The 22,129-nt window shown below is 41.8% G+C and overlaps 2 protein-coding genes across 3 annotated transcripts; one reads left to right on the top strand and one right to left on the bottom strand.

Annotated features, from left to right (window-relative positions):
- Positions 1–8,836: 8,836 nt before the first annotated feature.
- Positions 8,837–10,815, bottom strand: LOC106573930 (growth arrest and DNA damage-inducible protein GADD45 beta). Its single transcript, XM_014149394.2, has 4 exons — positions 10,559–10,815; positions 10,260–10,361; positions 9,890–10,115; positions 8,837–9,705 (listed from the first exon to the last, which is right to left on the bottom strand). Exons 1-4 carry the CDS (start codon positions 10,597–10,599, stop codon positions 9,592–9,594), a joined length of 483 nt encoding a protein of 160 aa, XP_014004869.1. The 5' UTR covers positions 10,600–10,815; the 3' UTR covers positions 8,837–9,591.
- A 4,138-nt stretch (positions 10,816–14,953) lies between these two features.
- LOC106573928 (survival motor neuron protein) lies at positions 14,954–21,755 on the top strand. 2 transcript variants are annotated; one of them, XM_014149390.2, is made up of 11 exons: positions 14,954–15,161; positions 15,696–15,821; positions 16,322–16,426; positions 16,526–16,708; positions 17,965–18,084; positions 18,395–18,589; positions 19,098–19,223; positions 19,618–19,761; positions 19,966–20,127; positions 20,583–20,646; positions 20,966–21,755. In XM_014149390.2, exons 1-10 carry the CDS (start codon positions 15,114–15,116, stop codon positions 20,643–20,645), a joined length of 1,272 nt encoding a protein of 423 aa, XP_014004865.1. In that variant the 5' UTR covers positions 14,954–15,113; the 3' UTR covers position 20,646; positions 20,966–21,755. The 2 variants fall into 2 exon arrangements, with proteins under 2 accessions (XP_014004865.1, XP_014004867.1); XM_014149392.2 differs by lacking the exon at positions 19,098–19,223.
- The last annotated feature ends 374 nt before the right edge of the window (positions 21,756–22,129 follow it).

Below are 22,129 nucleotides of genomic sequence, written 5' to 3'. Positions count from 1 at the left end.
CTGGACTGCACACTGTTGCCGGATACTCTGGACTGCACACTGTTGCCGAACTCTCGAGGCTGGGCTGACGCACTGGAAGCCTGATGCGTGGTGCTGGTACTGGAGGTATCAGCCTGGGAACACACACCTCAGGGCTAGTGCGGGGAGCGGGAACAGGCCGAGACGGACTGGGTTGACGCACTGGAAGCCTGATGCGTGGTGCTGGTACTGGAGGTATCAGCCTGGGAACACGCACCTCAGGGCTAGTGCGGGGAGCGGGAACAGGCCGAGACGGACTGGGTTGACGCACTGGAAGCCTGATGCGCGGTGCTGGTACTGGAGGTATCAGCCTGGGAACACGCACCTCAGGGCTAGTGCGGGGAGCGGGAACAGGACGAGTCGGACTGGGCTGACGCACTGGAAGCCTGATGCGTGGTGCTGGTACTGGAGGTATCAGCCTGGGAACACGCACCTCAGGGCTAGTGCGGGGAGCGGGAACAGGCCGAGACGGACTGGGTTGACGCACTGGAAGCCTGATGCGCGGTGCTGGTACTGGAGGTATCAGCCTGGGAACACGCACCTCAGGGCTAGTGCGGGGAGCGGGAACAGGACGAGTCGGACTGGGCTGACGCACTGGACCGTAGAGGCGTACTGGCGGTCTCGAGCGCAGAACTGGCATCGCTCTTACTGGCTGGATGCCCACTTCCCCCTGGCAAATGCGGGGCGCTGGTACTGCGCATACTGGCCTAAAAATACTTGGCCTCGCCACAGTACCCATTACCCCGAAGCACAGGACCTGTCCAGTCACTGGTTGCCCAAAAAAGGTACGGGGATTTGGCCTGGGGCTCACTCCTCGCCCAGCCAAACTACCCGTGTGCCCCCCCCCCAAAACAAATCTTGGGGCTGCCTCTCGGGTTCCCTTAAATCCTCCACAGCCCTGGAAATGCCTTTCCTCAACTCTGCCCATGTCTCCTTTTCCCGACAGTCCATATCATATTCCCATCGCTCCCTTCTCCGCTGCTTGGTCCTTTTGTGGTGGGAGATTCTGTAACGGTTGTCGTCAGGAATAGAGGACCAAAATGCAGTAGGGAAGTGTATACTCATCTTCTTTATTACGGACAAAGAAGGAAAAAACTAAATAAACACGTAAACAAAACCACAAACGAACTAGACAGTCTTGTAAGGCGCGCACACACAGCAAAACAAGAAACAATCTCCCACAAACACTTAACCAAACACATACCCATATATAGGACTCTCAATCAGAGGCTACTAGAAAACACCTGCCTCCAATTGAGAGTCCAACTCCAATCAACTAGACATAGAAATACAAAAGACTAGAGACCACATAGAAATACAAACATAGAACATAACCCCAAAAACCCGGAACTAACTAAACCAACACCCTACTAAATAAATCACCACCCGGAACCACATAAACAAAATACCCTCTGCCACGTCCTGACCAAACTACAATAACAAATAACCCTTATACTGGTCAGGACGTGACACATTCTGATAGTTTTCTACTGTTCAATTAAACATCAACCCAAAACTATTTCATGCATTTCCATCAACTTCTTCATTTCCTGCACTAATTTGAGATCCTTCCCACACTGCCAGGTAGGACTGCACAATATGGGCAAAAAAACTAGGCCTTATTTTTAAACAAATGTTGCAATTGCGATTTGACTTTGATTTAAATCAAAACACTTGGGTGAACTGTTGGAATCATTGAAATAGAATGTTTATTCTAATTCTATTGTTAGAATATAAATAATAGTGGGCACTTTGAATACAGTTTTGTTTGACATGACAATGAATGAAAATGCCAAGAAGGAGTTACTGTGAAAGAGTAGGAAACAAAGTGATGGTCAGTGTTTCATGGGGGACCCTATAATCTTTGACTACATTAAATGTTTCTTCATGTGGCCAACATATTCATGCTTTGCCTATTCCTCTTTGATTTAGAAGATACTGTTGCACAATCAACATGCCAATTAGGCCTACACCGGCACTGGTATCAGGTTGTATTTGCTAGCTATGTTTGCTCTAACTCAATACATTTAATAGCTAGGTATCTATCCTGCTAACTACTGATTAGCATTAGCGGATTACACGATTTAGCTAAAACTTGCTAAGAAAAGACAAACTAGCTGTTTGCAGATGTAAGAAACACAAACTAATAGTGTGTATATAGAACGCTTGTGGATTCATACTGAACAACAATATAACCCCAACATGAAACAATTACAAAGATTTTACTGAGTTACTATTCATATAAGGAAATCAGTCAATTGAAATATATTCATTAGCCCCCCCCCCCAGCTTGCCAATTGCACACTCCCACAAAGACATCTGTGGCATTGTGTTGTGTGACAAAACTGTACATAAAGTGACCTTTTATTGTCCACAGCACAAGGTGCGCCTGTGTAATGATCATGCTGTTTAATCAGCTTCTTGATATTCCACACCTGTCAAGTGGATGGATTATCTTGGCAAATCATTAATGTTCATTAACAGGGATCAACAAAAAAAATGTGTGCACAAAATTTGTGAGAAATACGTTTTTTTTTCAGCTTATGAAACATGTGACCAACACTTTACATGTTGTGTTTATATTTTTGTTCAGTGTATATATTAAGAAGTAAAGTGGTAACAACATCGTTGTCATCATTGAACATGCAGACTGAACGCAAGTGTCTTCTGGTCAAGCAACAACAAATGTGTGAGTGACAGGGGGTGGGGCTAGGTCTGTGTGGAAAGCGGCATGAGAGAGAGAGAGAGAGAGCTGAGAGGGATGACTCAAGTAGCAGTGTAAACTATAAAAATGCATGTCACACAGGGCATATCACATTTAACAAACTAAACATTCAAATACTGTTACAGAAGATAAAGTAAAAACCCAAACTGGTCCGTGCATCAATACAGGTAATAAAATATGCTATACCGCCCAGCCCTACCCTAGACCCAATGCAATTCGCATACCGCCCCAACAGATCCACAGATGACACAATCGCCATTGCACTGCACAGTGCCCTATCAAACCTGGACAAAAGGAACACCTACTTGAGAGTGCTATTCATTGGCCACAGCTCAGCCTTCAACACCATACTGCCCTCCAAACTCATCCTAAGCTCAGGGCCCTGGGTCTGAATCCCTCCCTGTGCAGCTGAGTCCTCGACTTCCTGATGGGCCGACCCCAAGTGGTAAAGGTAGGCAACAGCACTTCTGCCACGCTGATCTTCAACACGGGGCCCCATAGGGGTGCGTGCTCAGCACATGTCACGACTTCCGCCGAAGTTGGTCCCTCTCCTTGTTTGGGTGGCACTCGGCGGTCGAAGTCGCCGACCTTCTAGCCATCGCTGATCCTCTTTTCATTTTCCTTTGGTTTTGTCTTGTATCACACCTGGTTCCAATCCCATTCATTACATGTTGTGTATTTAACCCTCTGTTCCCCCTCATTGTCCTTGTCGGTGATTGTTTGTTTGTAAGTTTTGTGCAAGATATGTTCTGGTGTGCGACGGGTTTTGTACCCACGTGTATTATTTTGTATATTTTGGTTTTCGGAGGTTTTGAGCACTTATTAAACTGCTCCGTTTTATACCACGTTCGATCTCCTGCGCCTGACTTCCCTGCCACCAGCACGCACCCTTACAGCCCCCTCCTGTACTCCCTGTTCACTCATGACTGCGGGCCACGCATGTCTCCAACTCAATCATCAAGTTTGTTAAAGACACAACAGTGGTAGGCCTGATTACCAACAACGATGAGACAGCCTACAGGGAGGAGGTGAGAGCCCTTGTGGAGTGCTGCCAGGAAAATAACCGCCCCTCAACGTCAACAAATCGAAGGAGCTGACCGTGGACTGAGAAACAGCTTCTATCTCCATGCCATCAGACTGTTAAACAGTCACCACTAGCTGGCCTACGCCCAGTTGTCACAACGTCCACAGCTGGCGCCTCTCCCTGTGCGGGCGTCGGTCGTCGTCGCCGGCCTACTAGCTGCCACCAATTTCCTTTTCTGTTTTCGTTTGGTAATGTCTGGTTAGGGTAGCACCTGTTTTGTGTTTAGTAATTAGTGGGGTATTTAGTCTGTCTGTTATGTGTGTGGGGGTTGTGTGGGATTGTTTCGTGTCTGTTGTTGTAGGTTGGGGGATTATTTTTTCTTGTCCTTAAGAATACGTTACGCGTTTTGGCATTAGGGTTGCTGGGCTGCGTCCCGCTACGTTCCTAGACTGTGTTTGTCTTGTTTGGAATTATTTTTACCCTGCCTTGTCGGTTCGGTTATTTGGACTTGCATTCTTCATTAAACGTGTTTCACGTACCTAAGTCTCCTGCGCCTGACTTCACCCCTCCTGAAGAACTACTTTTGACACCAGTACCCTGCCCTGAACCTTAGCCACTGTTCTAGCCGGCTACCACCTGGTAGTCTACCCTGCACCTTAGAGACTGCTGCCCTATGTACATAGACTCATTGAACACTGGTCCCTTTAATAATGTTTACGTACTGTTTAACCCACTTTATATGTATATACTGTATTCTAATCACAGCTCATCCTATATATTGTTAGGGTTGAACTGGCTATTTGTATGCATAACTTATATAATATACTGGGGAAGCTATGCTAAGTACATAAACTACGAGTAAATCATCTGTTGAAGACAAGAACTACAACCGGCAACAGGAAGTGCGTCACGACGCTGGGATCAGCCTACACGCCGACGACAGGAGGAGCAAGTTTAAACCACGCTCCTCCTCCCTCGGACAGGCCAGCATTGAGCAGGAAATATCTCTCAGTATAAAAGAGAGAACAATAGAATGTGACGCCCTCTTCTCTGTTTTGCCCTGCGAGGTAAAACAGCGAGACCGTATATATACGAACCACACATATACCACACACGTGTTTGCATTAATTAAAGTACAGCTAAATCAGAAGTTACTATGTGATGACTATTTTGTTCTATTACCAGAAACGAACTGTCGCGACATTAACAATATCTTCTGCTGTACACCCATGTTATATTCATATACTGTCCATACTGTCTTTACACACCATTATATGTATATATATATTTATATTCTGGTCTCTGACATTGCTCATTCTGATATTCCTTATTTTCTTATTGTTATTTGTTTTAAATCTGGATTATGTGTGCATTGTTTGTATTGTTAGGTGTAACTGCTCTGTAGGAGCTAGAAACACAAGCATTTGGCTACACTTGCGATAATATCTGCAAATCTGTGAACGCGACAAATAAACTTTGATTTCTATTATTTTATTAGGCAGTATTATTTCTGCAGTTTACTCTATTAGATTATGGCTTTTGTAGGCCTAATTGGAATCCTTCATGATTTGGCATTTGCACACACATGACTATCCCCAATCATATAGTCTGCTGCTTCACTGAATTGTTCTATTGCATTTTATAAATCAAGCTCTTATCTTAAATTCCCTTTTATTTAGCTCCAATGTGTGTTCATACGTAAATGTGTGTGTGTGTATTTTTGCCTGCCTACAATGCTTCGCGCTGGAAAAGAGCGCCATATTGGGCCATGCAAATACACGTTTGAAAAAGAAACCCGCGCGCACTTTTCGCGCCACTCCACCCGCATTCTTTACATTCCAGCGGTGCTGCTTCCAGGTGGTGTTGTCTAGAAGGGATATAGCTTTAGTCAATATTGACTTTTCGTAGCAGGTTTAGGAAATTTTACGCAGCAGGCTATGATAATGAACGTAGCAAGTTATGAGAATTAGGTTAAGGTTAGGAAAAAAGTCAGGGCTAGCTAAAATGCTAAAATAAATACACTTTTGACTAAATTTGACAAAAGCGGTATCCCATCTAGACATGACAATCCCAGGCAAGAGGTGCAAGACGTGACAACCCTAGGAGGAAACCGTGGGTGAATATCGTTCTCTCAAAGTGATGATGTGGTGATGATGTGTAATTAAAACAACAATAACAAATATTTTCAATTAGAGCAAATAATGGCAATTTTCCATGTCCTGAGTGACTTCTAATAATATTCAGTATTGTAATAACGTTTTCCTTCAGGGATATGTCGTGATTTATTGATTAGTTCGTTTTTTCTAAAGCCCACACACATTTATTTTGAAAGCCCACACACATTTCTCAGCATCATGCACGCATAAGCAGCAGAGTCAGGAATTCTCAATTGTGCTATGACTCATCATCTCTGTGTGACTGTTATGCAGCATCCAGTGTCTCAAATCCACCCTTACATGGACAATGACGAATCCGGAGGATACCCGTACGTAGTGGAATACACGTCAGTAGCCAAATGCGATTGGTTCAGGTTGTGATTATTATTTTAAAAAGAAAACGTCTTGAAACACCGATAGAGAGCCAGCAATGATTTTCTGGCTACCCTTTGCAGTTTCTATGGCAATGTGACGCACGTTTTACGGATTCACGTTGTACGTGTACATAGCCATCTTGTATGTGGCCACCCCGCTCCATTAAAGTGGAGCAGAAATAGGCTCAGATCTGGGCATGATGCTGAGAATGAACACTTCTATAATCGTCCTGTGTCTCTGCAACTAAAAATATGCCTTCTATTTAAGGAATGCAAGAAACTCTATTTTAGGATAGATCAGAGCTAATTTGGTTGCTTTGTAGTGTAAAATCCCTGTCTTACCTGTCTACAGAAGTAGGCATATCAGCTAAACAGTGCCTCATGTGCTTGCCTCTCTTATTCCAATACATCTTAATAGCTAGAAGGGTGATTCAATTTCAAATGTAGGGTCACTTGTTTGGATGTCTGTCTTGCAGGACAGCCACGAGCCAGTACACAAGTAGGATGCATACCTTGGAGCCACACACTGGATTCCATTTTAAACTCTAAATCACATGCTCTGCTGATAGAGAATAAATGTTTATGGCAAAAGCCAGCCCAGTGCTAACCAGGGCTCCTTGTCATGGTATCATTGCTTACATGTAACGCCTCCCGACATGTGCAACGTGCTGCAGGGATGAATGACACTGTCTATTCTAAAGCCTTATCATACCAGCTTACAGCCTATTTAGTCTTGGACACTGACCTGTGGTTACCATAGTGACCTAATTATAGTGTGTGTGACCAATGATCCAGCACACCTACTACTAGGGCTACTTTCACGGTTCACTTTCTCTCCCTGCCTGCCCCTTCTATTTTCCTCTGGAGAGGACATCCCTGCCTCACTCCTATTGATATAAACTTGCAAGTGTAGTTACAGTGGTTATACATTAGGTTATGCTCACTGTTTGGATATAGGCATTTGTATATTGAAAGGGCACATAGTATAGCCTTCACTATGTAGTTATGGACTGCAGATGTACAGTTTAGCTTGTTCCCCTCCCTCCACCTCCCCAGAGGCATTTGCTTATGACCCTGAATCACCTCTGCATACTGCAGCTTTTCTTAGTCTATATTGCAGCTCTCTGTCCAATTGTTTGGCGAGAATATTTGGTGCTAATTGTCTACTACAACATTATTACTAGGCTACAGCTCAATACAAGTCAAACCAGTGAGTGCTTAACCCAGTGGCATCCTTGTGTCTCTGATGTCCCAACCTGTAATGGCCCAAACACTAAGCCTTATCTACATCAACAAACTGTCTGTTACCGGTGTCCTAGCCAGGCCCACTTTATGGCAGATCCTGTGTTTGTCAGAGAAGTGTGCCTTCAAAGACATTAAGTGAACTGCCGTCTGATAATTTCTCGCTGTACTCTGAGGCACACGAATGGTTCAGGACAACTGCCAAGTCAAACAAGTGTCCCACGTCACTGGCCCTATAGGGAGTCACAGTCCCCTCCGGGGCAGGGTGTCACAACAGTACTGGTCACCACGTTAAGGATGTCACATCCAGGATGTGACGTAGTTACCAGTAAGCCAGGAGACGTGGCTGCACCCTCAACTACCTGTAAACCCACACGCAGATACACACTGTTGGTTTGCACAAGTGGATTTGAAAGAGGCTAACTTCAGCCAACAATATAAGGAAGGAGGATATGCCATGAGCTATGCCACAATCCTGGCTTTCATCAGTTAGTTCCTCCTTGAGGGCCTATTGTGAGAGAAAATCCGGTTGGAACTACAGTACTGCCTTGTCTCAACCCATTTGGTTAGTCCATATTTGTCTTTTTACACAACAAAAAACCCCCAACTGGAATTTGACCTAACTTTTTATATGAATTGCACAACTATGTTTCAGGTGAAGGGATCCATTCTTTACATATAGGCCGATTAGGGACTTAGACATCAGATGCTTTCAGCCATCTGTGCATGGCATTTGAGTGATGAATGCTTTCTGGATATCAAACTGTAGGCTACTGTGGACGCATCACAGCATCAGAAAGCTACTGTCTGGCCTGAAATAAACAGTAAATCTCAACAATGTGCATGAAAGTGTAAGATTGCATGTAATAATGGTGTTGTGAAGCAAACATTTTGGTGAGCAATAGCAAGACATTAGATAATATAATTAGTTAGTTATAACATTAGTTATAACATAGTTCATATACATTAGGATGGGTGTCAATTCAAACTCCATCCTTGTAGAAACAGTATATAGGTTACATATTATGTATTTATGGCCTAGATTAAATGGTATAACATCTAAGTACAGCATTTCAACTGTTTTAAGAAGTGTTGCTCTTTCCAGGTCTGAATTTCAGACAGGACACAGGTGAATATAAAATAATTTGTTGCCTAATCAAGCAGGTAGTGAAGGTAGTGAAGTCCAGAATGTACAATACTGTGCAGTAGTCCTAGGTTAGGGCCTACTGTACAGTATTACAGTATTGCACCCCCCCCCCCCCTTTCCCACAAGATAAAGCACTCAGAGAATTCAAACTTTCAGTTCAATAATTTATTCAAATAGGTTTAACATTAAATTCAGCAATGCAGTTAGTTCACTGTCATATATTACTCGGTTCAACTTAAATAATAACAATACATTAGTTTGATGTGTCAATGTCAAATACATTGTTACATTGTGGCAAAGTTTTGACCCTCTTAACTGACAGCCATCGGGCTATGAGTGTAGCCAGAATACCTGATCAATATATTTCACATAATAACAATCCATAGGCATTGTTGCTCTGAAGACACTTCTTCAAAGCTCATAACATCCAACCATAGAGCATTGAAGTCATTCACATTGCATTTCATCATAAATACCCCGACTTCCACGTCGGAAAGCATAGGGTTAAACCCAGTTTCAAGTCTGTATTCTCTGTTGCTTTGTCCCTCCTCTGCATAAACGAAACTGCAAATCAGTTCCCACGCTATGCAGCCGCCCACGGTTGCTCCAAAATGGCTGGGCAAACAGCAGTGAGTCTTCTCTACCGTTCGTTTTTACTCCCCACTCCAGCGGATACTTTTCCTTTCCGCAGAGGAAGAGAACTGGGGTCCGATGCGTTATGGATGCATGTGCATTGTCCCTTGGAACATGCGCATTCCCAGCTCCGTCACTGGGTAGCGGCAAGGGGTAGGCAGACACAGGCCTATCGATAATGCCCCTTGAATGCCTTTCTCATTCTTGAAGAATGACGACTTGTTTAGTTTCACGACTTGTTTATTTCACGCTTCTCAGTGAGGGTCGTTAGTTCAGCGCTCCTGCAGGGCCAGATAAGGCACCCACTGGTTCTTGCAGCGGCTCTCCTCGCAGTAGTTGCCCACGTCCTGCAACGCTTGGCATTTCAGAGATTGGCACTGGGTGTTCTGTAGACAAAACGTGGGAGATATCGTTAGGTATGTCTTGAATGAGAAAATCATGATGACATTAGGACATTTCGATTATTTTGATGTATTCAATATTAACAATGAGCACAAGATGAATAATTATGCACGAGGCCTATTGCGCGTTCAATGTAATCAAAATAAGAAGACAGCAGGCTGTACTTACAGTGACAAGGATGCAGTGCAGATCTTTGGGCTCGTTGCCGTTGCTGTCAGCGGTGCTTGGCTCGCCAAGAACCTGAGCGAGGCGCCTGATGCCCGAGACTCTCAGTATGTTGATGTCGTTGTCGCAGCAGAAGGCTTGGATGAGCGTGAAGTGAATCTGCAGTGCGATGTCATCCTCGTCTTCCTCATCAGTCGCCAGAACACACAAGACTACACTATCAGGATCACTGCAGAAAGAAAGAGAATAGCACATTAATTATATTTTCCATATAGCAAATATAAATAAATAGCGCATCATGGTTGCAGCTATGTTGCATTGACCCATATTACGAAATGGGCAATAATATGATAGAATTTATAATAACACTTACACATTCATCAGTTTTGCAGACTCGTAGACTCCCAAAGTCAGGCAGTCTTGTTGCTGCGCTGCCACCAGCAGCTCTTCTAGAGCTTGACTCACGGTCTCCATCCTTCAAGAAAAATGCATTCTGTTAGTTATGCACCACAATTGCGAATAGGCTACTTAAAACTGTTGAACTGAGCACTGTTCAGTGCTGAGGCTATATTTCACGTTCCACTGCCAAACCATCTAGCCGATTGTCAATGCACACACTATGCGTACAGCAAGCTGTGGGATATTCTGCGCAACAAATGTGCAAAAACTTACTTTTTCTCAGTGATATTGCATCCCAGTTCTTCCAGAGTCATATTGAAGTTCGTTAATTGTATAATCCACAAGGATAATCTCCAATGAGTATATTCCCGAATCGAGGTTTCCAGCGCGTCCGGCAAATCAGTAATCCAATACGGTATAGGTTCCCTTGCAATGTTTCAGTGTAAACTCGCTCGCTGTTGAATTGCAAAGTCCTTCTATTAGCTCTGACTGTGGCTCAGTTGTTTCTGATACAACAGTGCAAAACTCAAGGGTTATATCCACGCTCATGCTAGGCGTGGCGTTACTCAGTCACTACTTCCCTGATTGGTCCATTGGTGTACTAGAATCCCCACTCTTTTCAATAATTGGCTGTTTACGCCAACGTAATTCGGGAGCCACGTGGGCTCTTTCAGAGAATCCCCCACCTCCCTCGCTTAGTATCAGTTTGTTTACGAGTGCCATGGAATTTCCTTAGTTTTTCTATTGCTGCGTATTTCTTCATACTGGGGTTGTTTGAGCCTATCAGAATATAGTAGGCCTATATGCAAGGTCACTGTGAGCATCTCTATGAAAGTGTGATTTTATATACATTGTTCCATTACATTTTTTTATACAAAACTTTTTTTTATGGCAAAAATACAATTTTTGTAGACAGAGGAGCTTGCAGAGAGGGGTACATTGTCAACGTCCATGTTTGTTACCATAGCACCTGACCTCCCTCGTGAAAAATCAAATGCTACAATGTGTGGACGCATCTTGATTACACAATACATCAAATAAAATGGTACTTGTCGCGATCACATATTTTGCAGATGTTATTGCACGCGCAGCATAATGCTTATATCAAGATGCGTCCACATCCAGTTAAACCAATGTAAATGAAATTTTCTTGGGATATCTACTCCACTGCCATTTTTTTCTGAAAGACAAGTCATCTCTTCTAGAATGTGCCCGGATTTCTGTAGTGAACTCATAATATCTGGAACTTTCATCACCTGTACCAAGCTATCCTAGTTCCACCGTGGCTAATTTTATCACAGTCACAGGATCAGTGTTTACAAGCTGTTAGTGGATCTTATCCAATCAATCTATTACGAAATCTCACCTCACAGACAGAATAAAGGTAAACTAGGGCTACTCCATTCGTCTCAGTTATAATTTATTCCATCCATCCACATTGCATGAACGTTTACTGTAGACTACATGCCTATCGATGATGAAGGATTATTATATTGTTGCTATATGTGCATTGGTTTATAGCATATGCCAAAATGTAAAAATCTATGTATCCTATAATCTTGAATAGACTGTAATGATATATTTCTAGTTCCTATTCTATACAGTATGATGATGTTAAGAAATAATAGTGGTTTCTGACATTCTGAACGTTAACCATTAGTCGCCCCTCAGTGGACTCAGTGCTGCATCGCACAGAAACTGCAAGTGCTGCTCTGTGCTGCATCGCACCGAAACTGCAAGTTGGAACACGTGGGTCGTTCCACTAATTAGGTGCCTTTTGAGTAATGTAACTTGGTGAGAATTTTTTTTTTTTTTCACAGAAATGTTATATTCTGTCATAAAGAGCACATGTTGAGCTTGATAAATGACACGTTTTCCCATATCAAGAGGTTAAGTAAACAAATTACAGTAAGTGCCTATTAAGTGACAAATAAAGTAACCGGGTTGATTTAACAGAGTTGACAACTTCATCGTAAATCAGCCATAAATCTCCTTGTCACAGGGGGAATGGAATCTTGTTGTGTGCAACAAGGAGGGACAATTGAATGGAAACTTAAATTGTTATTGATTTATTGTTAAAACATTTCTAGCCTGTCTATCTATGGGTAACATGGTTGTGGTTTAACCCGCTAGGTTAAACCACAAACCCCAGAAAATGAATCACTAATGACATGAAATAAATTATAATCTTCAGAAATGGCTTTGTCAAAGCCAAAGAAAATTGAAAAAGTTGGGGTTAAGGGGGTTAAAATCTTCCTAGAAGTCACAGAGGATGCACAGAGGGACATATGAAAATGCTGAGTTTGGGCACTTTAGCAAGTCTTTATTCATATTAAAAATCATATTTATTGAATATTCCATGTGGTCTATATAAAAGGGCACATCATTTAATACAATATGCTTTTGAAATTCAGTATTTGTGCACAATTTCTACCTAAAATATCAAAGGGACATAAAAGGCACTCATTTTGTGGAACGAAAGTTGTCACACTTTGCAAATCTTATTGTTCCCCCTTATGCCCCTTGCTGAATTGTTTCATGAGACCCAAACCAAGCTCTCACGTTTTACTTTAAAAACCACAGTAGTGCAGATTATGCAGATATTCTGCAGATTAAACCCATATGGATAAATATGGATATTAGACAGTTAACTAATTTGTATAAATGTATCACTTTTGAATAAATAAAGACTACCCCATGTTATTGTTCAACTTCAAGGAATACATATTTTAAAAGTACTACTCAAAACTCACAATGAGAGTGCAATAACAGTGATCTATCAATGTTTCTATCAGAAACATTGAGGCTATAATAAAACTTTATTCTTCTTAGCGTGGAGCGCCACTTAGTCGTCAGCTGAATAGCTACACTCTCGAAGACTGATATTGAAAAGCAGCTTCCTCGAGCTGGAGTTTATATCAAGTGTGAAGATTGACTTGTTCCTTAGTGCAAGAACCCTACGGTTCTTCGAGGAACTTTGAGGATCTTAGAAGAACCCTTGTTGAACCCCCATTTTTTTGAGTGTACCACGATAAATTGAGACAAAAAAACGATGCAATTACCCCCTAATAAAAAGAGACCGGTCGGAATGGCTGCATAGGGATTCGAGCAAATATCAACTTTTCCCTTTCATCTGTTACTAGTGTTTCACACAGATGCCCTACGAGTCCCGGGCCCATAAATACTACTAATGATAAAGTAGCCGTAACAATAACCACTAGGCCTATTCGTCAAAAACATAATCAGCCGAAAAACGAATCAAGAGAATGATTAACTGTTACAAAGTGGTCAATACATGACATGTTGATCATGAGAAGATAATCTGTTTTAGGCTATCTATTATAATGATTAGAGGTAGTATCGATAGCCTACTGTAGCCTTTTGGGACTAGTGGGCTACAATTTGATTTAATTAAAACTGCGCAATTCACAGTTCAAGATTAGCCTTTCCAATCGCCTTCCAATCGCTTTCCAATTTACGATATAGGCCTATCAAACCTGAACTGCTGTTATTAAGTTGCGTTTGATCATTGTCACCGTTCTGCCCCTGAACAAGGCAGTTAACCCACTGTTCCTAGGCCGTCATTGAAAATAAGAATTTGTTGTTAACTGACTTGCCTAGTTAAATAAAGGTAAAATAAAAAATAAATAAATTGTCTATTTGATTATATTAATTTAGTGCGAAACGCTAGATTCCCAAATCGATACCAGGCACTGAACATTGTCCCCAAAATATTATTCCAAGAACACCATCGAGGAACCGTCTTAATTGGTGGGGGTTCTTGCAGGAACCTAACTGCCTAACTGAAACGTTTGGTTTTTTGAATTTGAAAGGACAGCAGGGTAGTTAAAAAATGTACCCCAAAAGGTTCTTCGAGGATCCAATAAAGGGGGTTCCTTGAATAATCATTTTAAATCGTTTTTCGAAGAATTTATAGGGGTTCTCCCACCGTTTCAATTTGAAGAACCCCTAAAGGATAGTCGATTAACATTTTATTTTTAGAGTGTAGGCCTGCTGCAGGCAATACACGTCTCACATTCTTCACCTTATTGGAATGCATGGAAAGACGTCATGGGGAGCTCACTGCGATTTTTCGAACCTACGGTAATTCGTATATTAGGGCTAAGTGCTGTTGACTAGGCTATTGGCATGTCTCCTGTCTCCTCGGTGGACCCCCGCTGTCCAGTAAATTCAGTAGGACAACTCACAGACACGATATAGTTAGCCGTGACACTTTCCCCGGTTTAAGATGGTAATTGTGACCGGCGCATACTAGTACAGAATGAAATACCTTGGTCTAATGGAATGCTTTGAATGGAATGGGTGGAGGCGGCTAGAGGATATGGATGGAGAAGGGTAGGGAACATGCGTTGTCTCATTTTGGCTGTAGCCTATAGGCTATCTAGTATAGTGGCCCGATGGGTCACTCGCATGACTTTGAGTAGGCCTACTCCAGTTAATAGCCAAGAAAGCCAAAAGCAATATGTTATAGCATTTGGGTTATAGGCTATATTGCTGCTACGTAAAGGTTTTAGAACTTGATCATTCTGATTCTACCATATGGTAGCCTATTTTCCGGGTGGAGAATAATTTACTATACTGTCATAATAATGTGAACGGTATGTTGCGGTTCCACAGGGGGTGCCATTGCAACCATTAATACAAAACCATTTAAGAACTACAATTGCCAGAATGCACTGTAGCATACACATGGTGCGCGGCAGCTTTTGACACACTCGCGGGAATTTAATGTAATCAATGCTTTTGTTTCTACATTTGAAACAACCTACAATAAGTCACTACGTGTGTTTCATTGAACTTCACAGTTATGGCTGAATGTCCAGCAAGTATTGTATTGCGAAGTGAAGGAGTCGAGGTAAGGGTTTTATAGCTAGCTAGCAAGCTATCTCCCTTCACCAAGATGATGATGAGGCTAGCTAACGTTAGCCACAGATAAAGTTGGCAGGTAGCCGTGCTACCGTCAACTGCTAGCTAGGTACTTTCTTATTAAATTAACATTAATTTGGTTTCTGTTTTGATGTAGAATAACGGGTATGTGGTTACTGATAACTCGGCACTGGTAAAGGCTTATAACGAAGCCCTTCAAACATTTTGGTTAAAGTTTGACAAGTATACTAGTGGGTGGATAAGTTACTTCCCCCGTCTGTGGTTAAGATAGAGTTAGTGTAGTGCAGACTGCAGATCCATGTATTTAAAAAAAAATCTCAATACATGGCTCTGGTGTAGTTTGTTAGCTAAAACATTTTATTCAGGAGATGGGACAAAGGGAAAGGAAACACCTCATGAGATTTCCCTCCTTGTGAATCGATGGTGGTTGGAATGGCTTGAAACCCAAAACAATACATGAATATCAACCTAATGACTCTCATTTGTTTCATTCATCCTTCAGAGCTCAAACATCGAAAAAGAGAGTGGGGAGAAGCTTCTCCCCAATCTACAGAAACTGTTTGAGTCAGAACTGTCCGAATCTTGTGTGCCAAGTCTGGAAACCGTTGACCCAAGGGCAAACTCAAAGGTAGTCAATAGATGGAACACAAATGTTTTTGGTGTGTGTAGGCTTGAAGCTTACCTCATGATCTTTGGTCTCTGATTCTCTTAATGCTATGTGGTCAGATGGCCCCTTCTAAGTCACGAGATATACCCCTTGTGAATTGATGATGGGGCCATTGTTGGGCATGTGTTAAAACCGAAAACCAATAGGCCTAGTGTGAATGTCTCCATATTTTCATCAGTTGAATAAGAAATCCTGAATCATTTCCTTTGTCTTTGTTTCATCCTTTAGAGCTGTAATGATGAAAAAGAAACTGAATCATAAATGTTAGGCTATATGGAAGAATAAGATTTGTGGCATGTGGTCAGAGGATGGTCCCTTCCATGTCATGAAATTGACCCCTTATGAACTGATGATGAGAGAGATGTCCTCAAACCAAAAACAATTAACATGAATGTCTTAATCAGAAGAACAATTTTCCCATACTGAATCCTGAATAATCTCCTTTCATCTTTATCTTTCAGAGCGATGAAAAGGAGAGTGATGAGAAGCTTGCAGACAATCCACAGAAATTCTCAGAATCTTGTGTGCCATGTAAGGGACCGTTTGACCCAAAGGCAAACTTAAAGGTAATCAGTTAGTCTATAGATGGAAGACTGACATTTTTGTGGTGTATAAAGCTTGAATCTTTTTCTTAATGCGCTTTATATCTGTGATTCTTTGAGCAGTGGGAGGTAGGGTCCCACTGCAAGGCTGTGTGGTCACAGGATGGGCGGGTTTATCCTGCCACCCTGGTCTGGTTGGAGGGAGAGCGCTGCAAGGTGAAGTTTGACAACTATGGAAACGAGGAAGAGATGGACCTGAGCGCCATGCTACCTGAAGCTGCTGACCAGCCCCGGAAGGAGAAACGGGTGAGCCATAGGCAATGGTGTTGCACGGTATACCGAAACTAGAACATGATAAACAGTTTGGTACTCAAATTTGTATTACTTTCGGTACTTCTGTCAAATGTGTGTCACCTGGTCTACTGATTGAGAGAGGATCAGGTCTGTTCCCTTACAGCGCGAGAGCACCGTGCCTGCTCCACTTACTCATGGCTAGCTCTAGCCTGACACGAGGAACCACTTAAGCTGCACAAAAGTTAACACATTTGAATAATAAAGCATGGCATGTAGACATTTTGAAACCACTAATTAGTGTTCCCAAAACAATGTCCATTACAGGCTAGAACACTACAGTGCAAGAAGATACCGGTAGCATCCAGCTTTGTAGGCTACCTTTCCTTGCTAGCTTACAACTGAAGCCAACATCAATTCACTACCCTAGTCCCTTATTTGGGATAATATGCAAACCACAATGCAAAATATTGCTGATTGTCACCAAAAACTTTATTCATTCACTTTGTCTCTCCCAGTCAAGATCATCTTTGCCCTAGCCTCAGACTTTGTGTGTGTATGACATCATGGGTCTTAAAGAGACAGTGCACACTTTTATAAAATAAGTGATTGCTTCTTCTATGCAAATGTTGTTGATCAGTACAATAAAAAAAGTCCCAAATGGAAGGTAAACAGATTATTTTTCATCTGTAGCCTCATAAAATCAGCCAAAACAAGATTGAAAGCTCAATGCATGCACACACTCATTGAGTATGCATTCACCTGTATTGTGAATAGGCCTAGGCTACATCTTGATTTACCTAGTATAACAACGGAGATTTACCATTATAATAAATTATTACCATTATGTAGTTAGATGAGTAAAAAAGAAAGTTAAATTGATTAATGGAAACATTCCAAAGTTTAAAAAAACCAAATAGGCCTAGCATGAATGTCTCCATGTTTTCATCAGAAGAACAATGGTCCAATAACAAATCCTGAATTATTTCCTTTGTCTTTGTTTCATTCTTTAGAGCTGTAATGATGAAAAAGAGAGGGATGAGAAGCTTGGAGACAACCCACCGAAACTGTCTGAATCAAAACTGTTAGGCTATTTGAAAGAATAAGATTGGTTGGATATGGTCCCTTCCATGTCAAGAAATTTACCCCTTGTGAATTGATGATGAGAGAGATGTCCTCAAACCAAAAACAAATAACATGAATGTCTTAATCCGAAGAACAATTTTCCAACATTGAATCCTGAATAATCTCCTTTCATCTTTATCTTTCAGAGCGATGAAAAGGAGAGCGATGAGAAGCTTGCAGACAATCCACAGAAACTGATGGAATCGAAACTCTCAGAATCTGATGTGCCAAATAAGGGACCGGTTGACCCAAAGGCAAACTCAAAAGTAATCAGTTAGGCTATACGGAAGACAGATTTTTGGGATGTGGTCAGCGGATGGCCCCTTCCAAGTCATGAGATTCACCCTTGTGAATTGATGAAGGGAGGAATATCTTAAAACCAAAACGGGCATGAATGTCATCAGAAGAACACTTTGTTTTACGACAGTATGCAACTAATAAATACACTCTTGGTAAAAGATTCATGATAGCACTGTTGAAAACTTGATTTCTTTTGGTTCTGTTTTTCAAGCTTGCTTTCATTACTACCTGGTCTATTAAATGTATTTTCCCCGTATGGATGGCATTGTGTACCAGGTGTGGATGCTGGGTTCCCGGTGCCGTGCTGTGTACTCAGAGGATGGCCTGGTCTACCCAGCGGTACTGGTGTGGATGAGAGGCGAACGCTGCCGGGTGAAGTTTGAAGGCTACGGGAACGAGGAGGAGCTGGAGCTGAGCACCCTGCTATCGCCAGATGACCTGGGACGACACTGTGGAAGAGCTACTGCCAAGGTGCAACAAGGGGTCAAACTTCACTTGAACCCTCATTTATGTGGCCTTTATGCCAGACGGTTCAAGTAAAGTTTGATGGTAAGATGTTTCAAACTTTAAAGATGCAGTATGCAGAAATCGTTCCGCCATTTCCTGGTTGCTAAAAGACGAGTAGTTTGCCTAGTTTCAGTTTGTGGCAAAACAAACAAGCAAGTATAGTGTAGTGAATCATTGTACCATCTAAAACATCGTGAAATATATTTTCCATAACCAAAAATAAAGTATTTTCAGCTGTTTGAAGCTGGCGTACAAAAACAAATGTAATATACGCCAAAAAAAATAATACATAACAACGGGAAGCATAGAAATAGTGGATATAGAACAAATCTACGGCTTCTTAGAATTGCTTTCAATGAGAATGACATATCTATGACACACATTTCTATGTACATTTGGTCGGGTTGCCTGAAAACTTTCATATTGAAGCACTGCGTGGGTCAGCCCAGTAAGGCAAGTTTCTCACTCCTAGGCTGTGGAAGGGTTCAGGTCCACTAGTAACAACAGCGCAGACTGGAAGAAGGATAGAGAGTGGAGGACACCTCAACAAGAGGGACGAGAGGAGCCTTCCTCACCTCGGCCACTTGAGTTTCCTCCAGTGAGTCTGGGTACTATTCCCTCTTTCAGGACGTCTGGAATACATTGTTGACACATGGTTATGCTTTACTGACGTCTGATGTTTACAGATAAGGACGTTTGCATTGAAATATGTCAGACTTGTCCACTTGGGGTGGCAGCGTAGCCTAGTGGTTAGTGTCGGACTAGTAACCGAAAGGTTGCAAGTTCAAATCCCTGAGCTGACATGGTACATATCTGTCGTTCTGCCCCTGAACAAGGCAGTTAACCCAGTGTTCCTAGGCCATCATTGAAAATAAGAATTTGTTCTTAACTGACTTGCCTAGTTAAATAAAGGTAAAATAAATAAAAGAAAATATGGCATGTCCCAAACTACACATTGTGATATTTGTATGTTTCTCTCTGTGTTGTTTCAGGGAAAAGGCTATAACCTTGGCAATGAGCAGGGGGATAAGAAGAAGCCAAGTAGTCAGAAAGAGGAACCAAATGGCCGGAGTCGGGAACCAAATGATCACCCCTTTCCTTTTTTTCCTCCAGTGCCACCACCCAATGGGTCTTTGGTGAGGCTGTGTGTGTGTGTTTCTTACCTACATGTCTATCTTCAACCTGTGTGAGACTGGCTACCTCAAGCCTGTACATCTAGCAAGAGTAATATTATTTAATGTCTGTGATATGTTGTGGGTGTGTTTTATAAATAAGAGATCTTCACAGTTTGTATTTGAGTATTTTTAATGCTGGTGTAATAATGGTATATTCTCCTCCAGGACTTCCTGTCACTCCTGCCTCCTCCTCCACCTCCACCGTGTGTATGGCCCCCCCGAGCAGGGCTGGTGGATGCTGGCGATGGGCTAGACTCGGCCGTTACAGACTTATCCAGCATGCTGCTCTCCTGGTACCTGTGTGGCTACCACACTGGCTGCTACATGGTTAGCAAGAGCCTCTTCCATTTCTAGACCATTTGTTCCTATTGACGGAAACGCTGCCATGTTCATAGGTTCTATTGCCGCGTTCAAAACAACTTGGAAATCTCTGACCTCAGAGGAACTATGAACAATAAAATAAATTAACGAGCTCCGACTGGGGGAAAAATCGATTTTAACGGTATTCCAACTCGGAATTCCAACTTGGGAACTTGGGCCTCTTTCTAGAGCTCCGACCTGAATATCACTGACGTCGTGATTTGACCTCATATTTTTCTAGTTGTTTTGAACGCGGCAACTGTCAATGTCAATACTCCCCATTAACATTTCAGAGTCTCATATGGGATATGACGTCCACCTTAAAATCTCTTTAAATCTCCTTTTATCAGATCATGATTTAATTACTACTAAAGGAAACTGATTTCATAATGATATATGGAACGTTACTTTTTGGTACTTAGGCAATGCAGCAGACAGCGGCAAGTCGCAAGAGGGCTCATAAAGAGAAACGGGCAGAGGAATAGGGTAAAGTGATCTTTCATGTGGTTTCAATTCCAACTCACTGTAACTCAACTGCTTTATCACAGGATAATTGTAATATTTTAATTGGAGAAGGCGGGATAGCACTAAAGTATATCGATCTATAGCAATTGATTATAACTGTAGGTCTATTTGGACCTTACAGAAGTAAAGGCCTACATTTTGCAGTCACTGAAGATTGTAGACTGAATAAATATTTTATGATATATATATTAGTACCTACGATACAAGCCTGAGGATTCTACAGGTAGGCTATGTACTGTTAAGTGCTCATAACTCTGTCTTCCTGCCTTTTCCCTTTCAGGTTGGTTTAAGACCCTAGAATGGGGAAGAAGACGAAAAGAGCTGTTCTCTTGAAACAGGACGAGTTCCAAAGACCGAATGTTCTTGTACTACACAGAGGTAGTCCAGTTGGGGCTCTGTGTCTGATGCATTGCAGTTGTCAGGTTTTTTTCTTACTGAAGATGGGTGTCGTGACCAGAAGATGATTGTGGATAGGGGTATGGTGTTAGGGGTACGGTGACCCTAGCTCATCAAGCTGTTAACTCAGCACTTCCAAGAGGCTTTTTGGAAGGATATTTTTACTTTGATGTTTTTGGCACTTTATTATTTATTTTTTACTGTTGGAAAAAGCTTTTCCAGTGTTTGTTTTTTGGGGGGGAAATAAAATAATGGGACAGCTAGTTTATGGTCAAGTGGAAAAAAAATGGAATGAATTGTTAATCCTGCTTTTTTTTTTTTTTTAAATGTCAGTTTAAGTTCATTTGGGGAGTTTATTTTATTACTGTAAATTTAAAATATGTTTGGAATTTTTTTTCCTTTTTTCTTCAAGAGAACATTTATTCAACCAAATCGTATGCCTCGGCATTTCTTTTGCATTTCTTATACATGTTTTATGTAGATAAAATGTAATGGTTGAAAATGATTGCAAATGCAATATTGGACTGTAGGTTATTGGATGTCTCAAACCACCCCCACATGGTTTCATCTCCTCACCTTTAACCCAGAGCTTCACCACATGGTTTTCTTCAGCACATAAGAACTATAGTGTCAATATTAGACCAAATAATTAAACCATGTTTCTCGGAAATGTCTATTGAGTAGGGAGTAGTAAAATGTTTATACTTTATAACACACAAAGGTTTAGCATGCAGTTTTTCAGTTGCATCAAGTATATATATGTGCAGCCTAGAAATGTGGTTAAAATTATTTGAATCTGAAATCACACAAGCCCTCACCAGTCACCATAAAATGTATATTTTTGTATTGTCTATTATCTCTGTGGATGACGCAGTGTTCTGGGTATGACACTGGGTCAATTGGAACAATCCTTGGGTCAAGGATGAGGTTATGCGCACAAGAGGAGATGGGAAGCAGACGTAGATGGTCAAAAGATCAGATGAGACGTAGGACCCTCAAAATAGCAGTGATTTAGAATCTTTATTGGGAATTTGAATACTGAAGTTAA

This window comes from Salmo salar, chromosome ssa16 (assembly GCF_905237065.1).
Source record: "Salmo salar chromosome ssa16, Ssal_v3.1, whole genome shotgun sequence".
NCBI lineage: Eukaryota > Metazoa > Chordata > Actinopteri > Salmoniformes > Salmonidae > Salmo > Salmo salar.
This window is presented reverse-complemented; position numbering and strand designations above follow the sequence as displayed.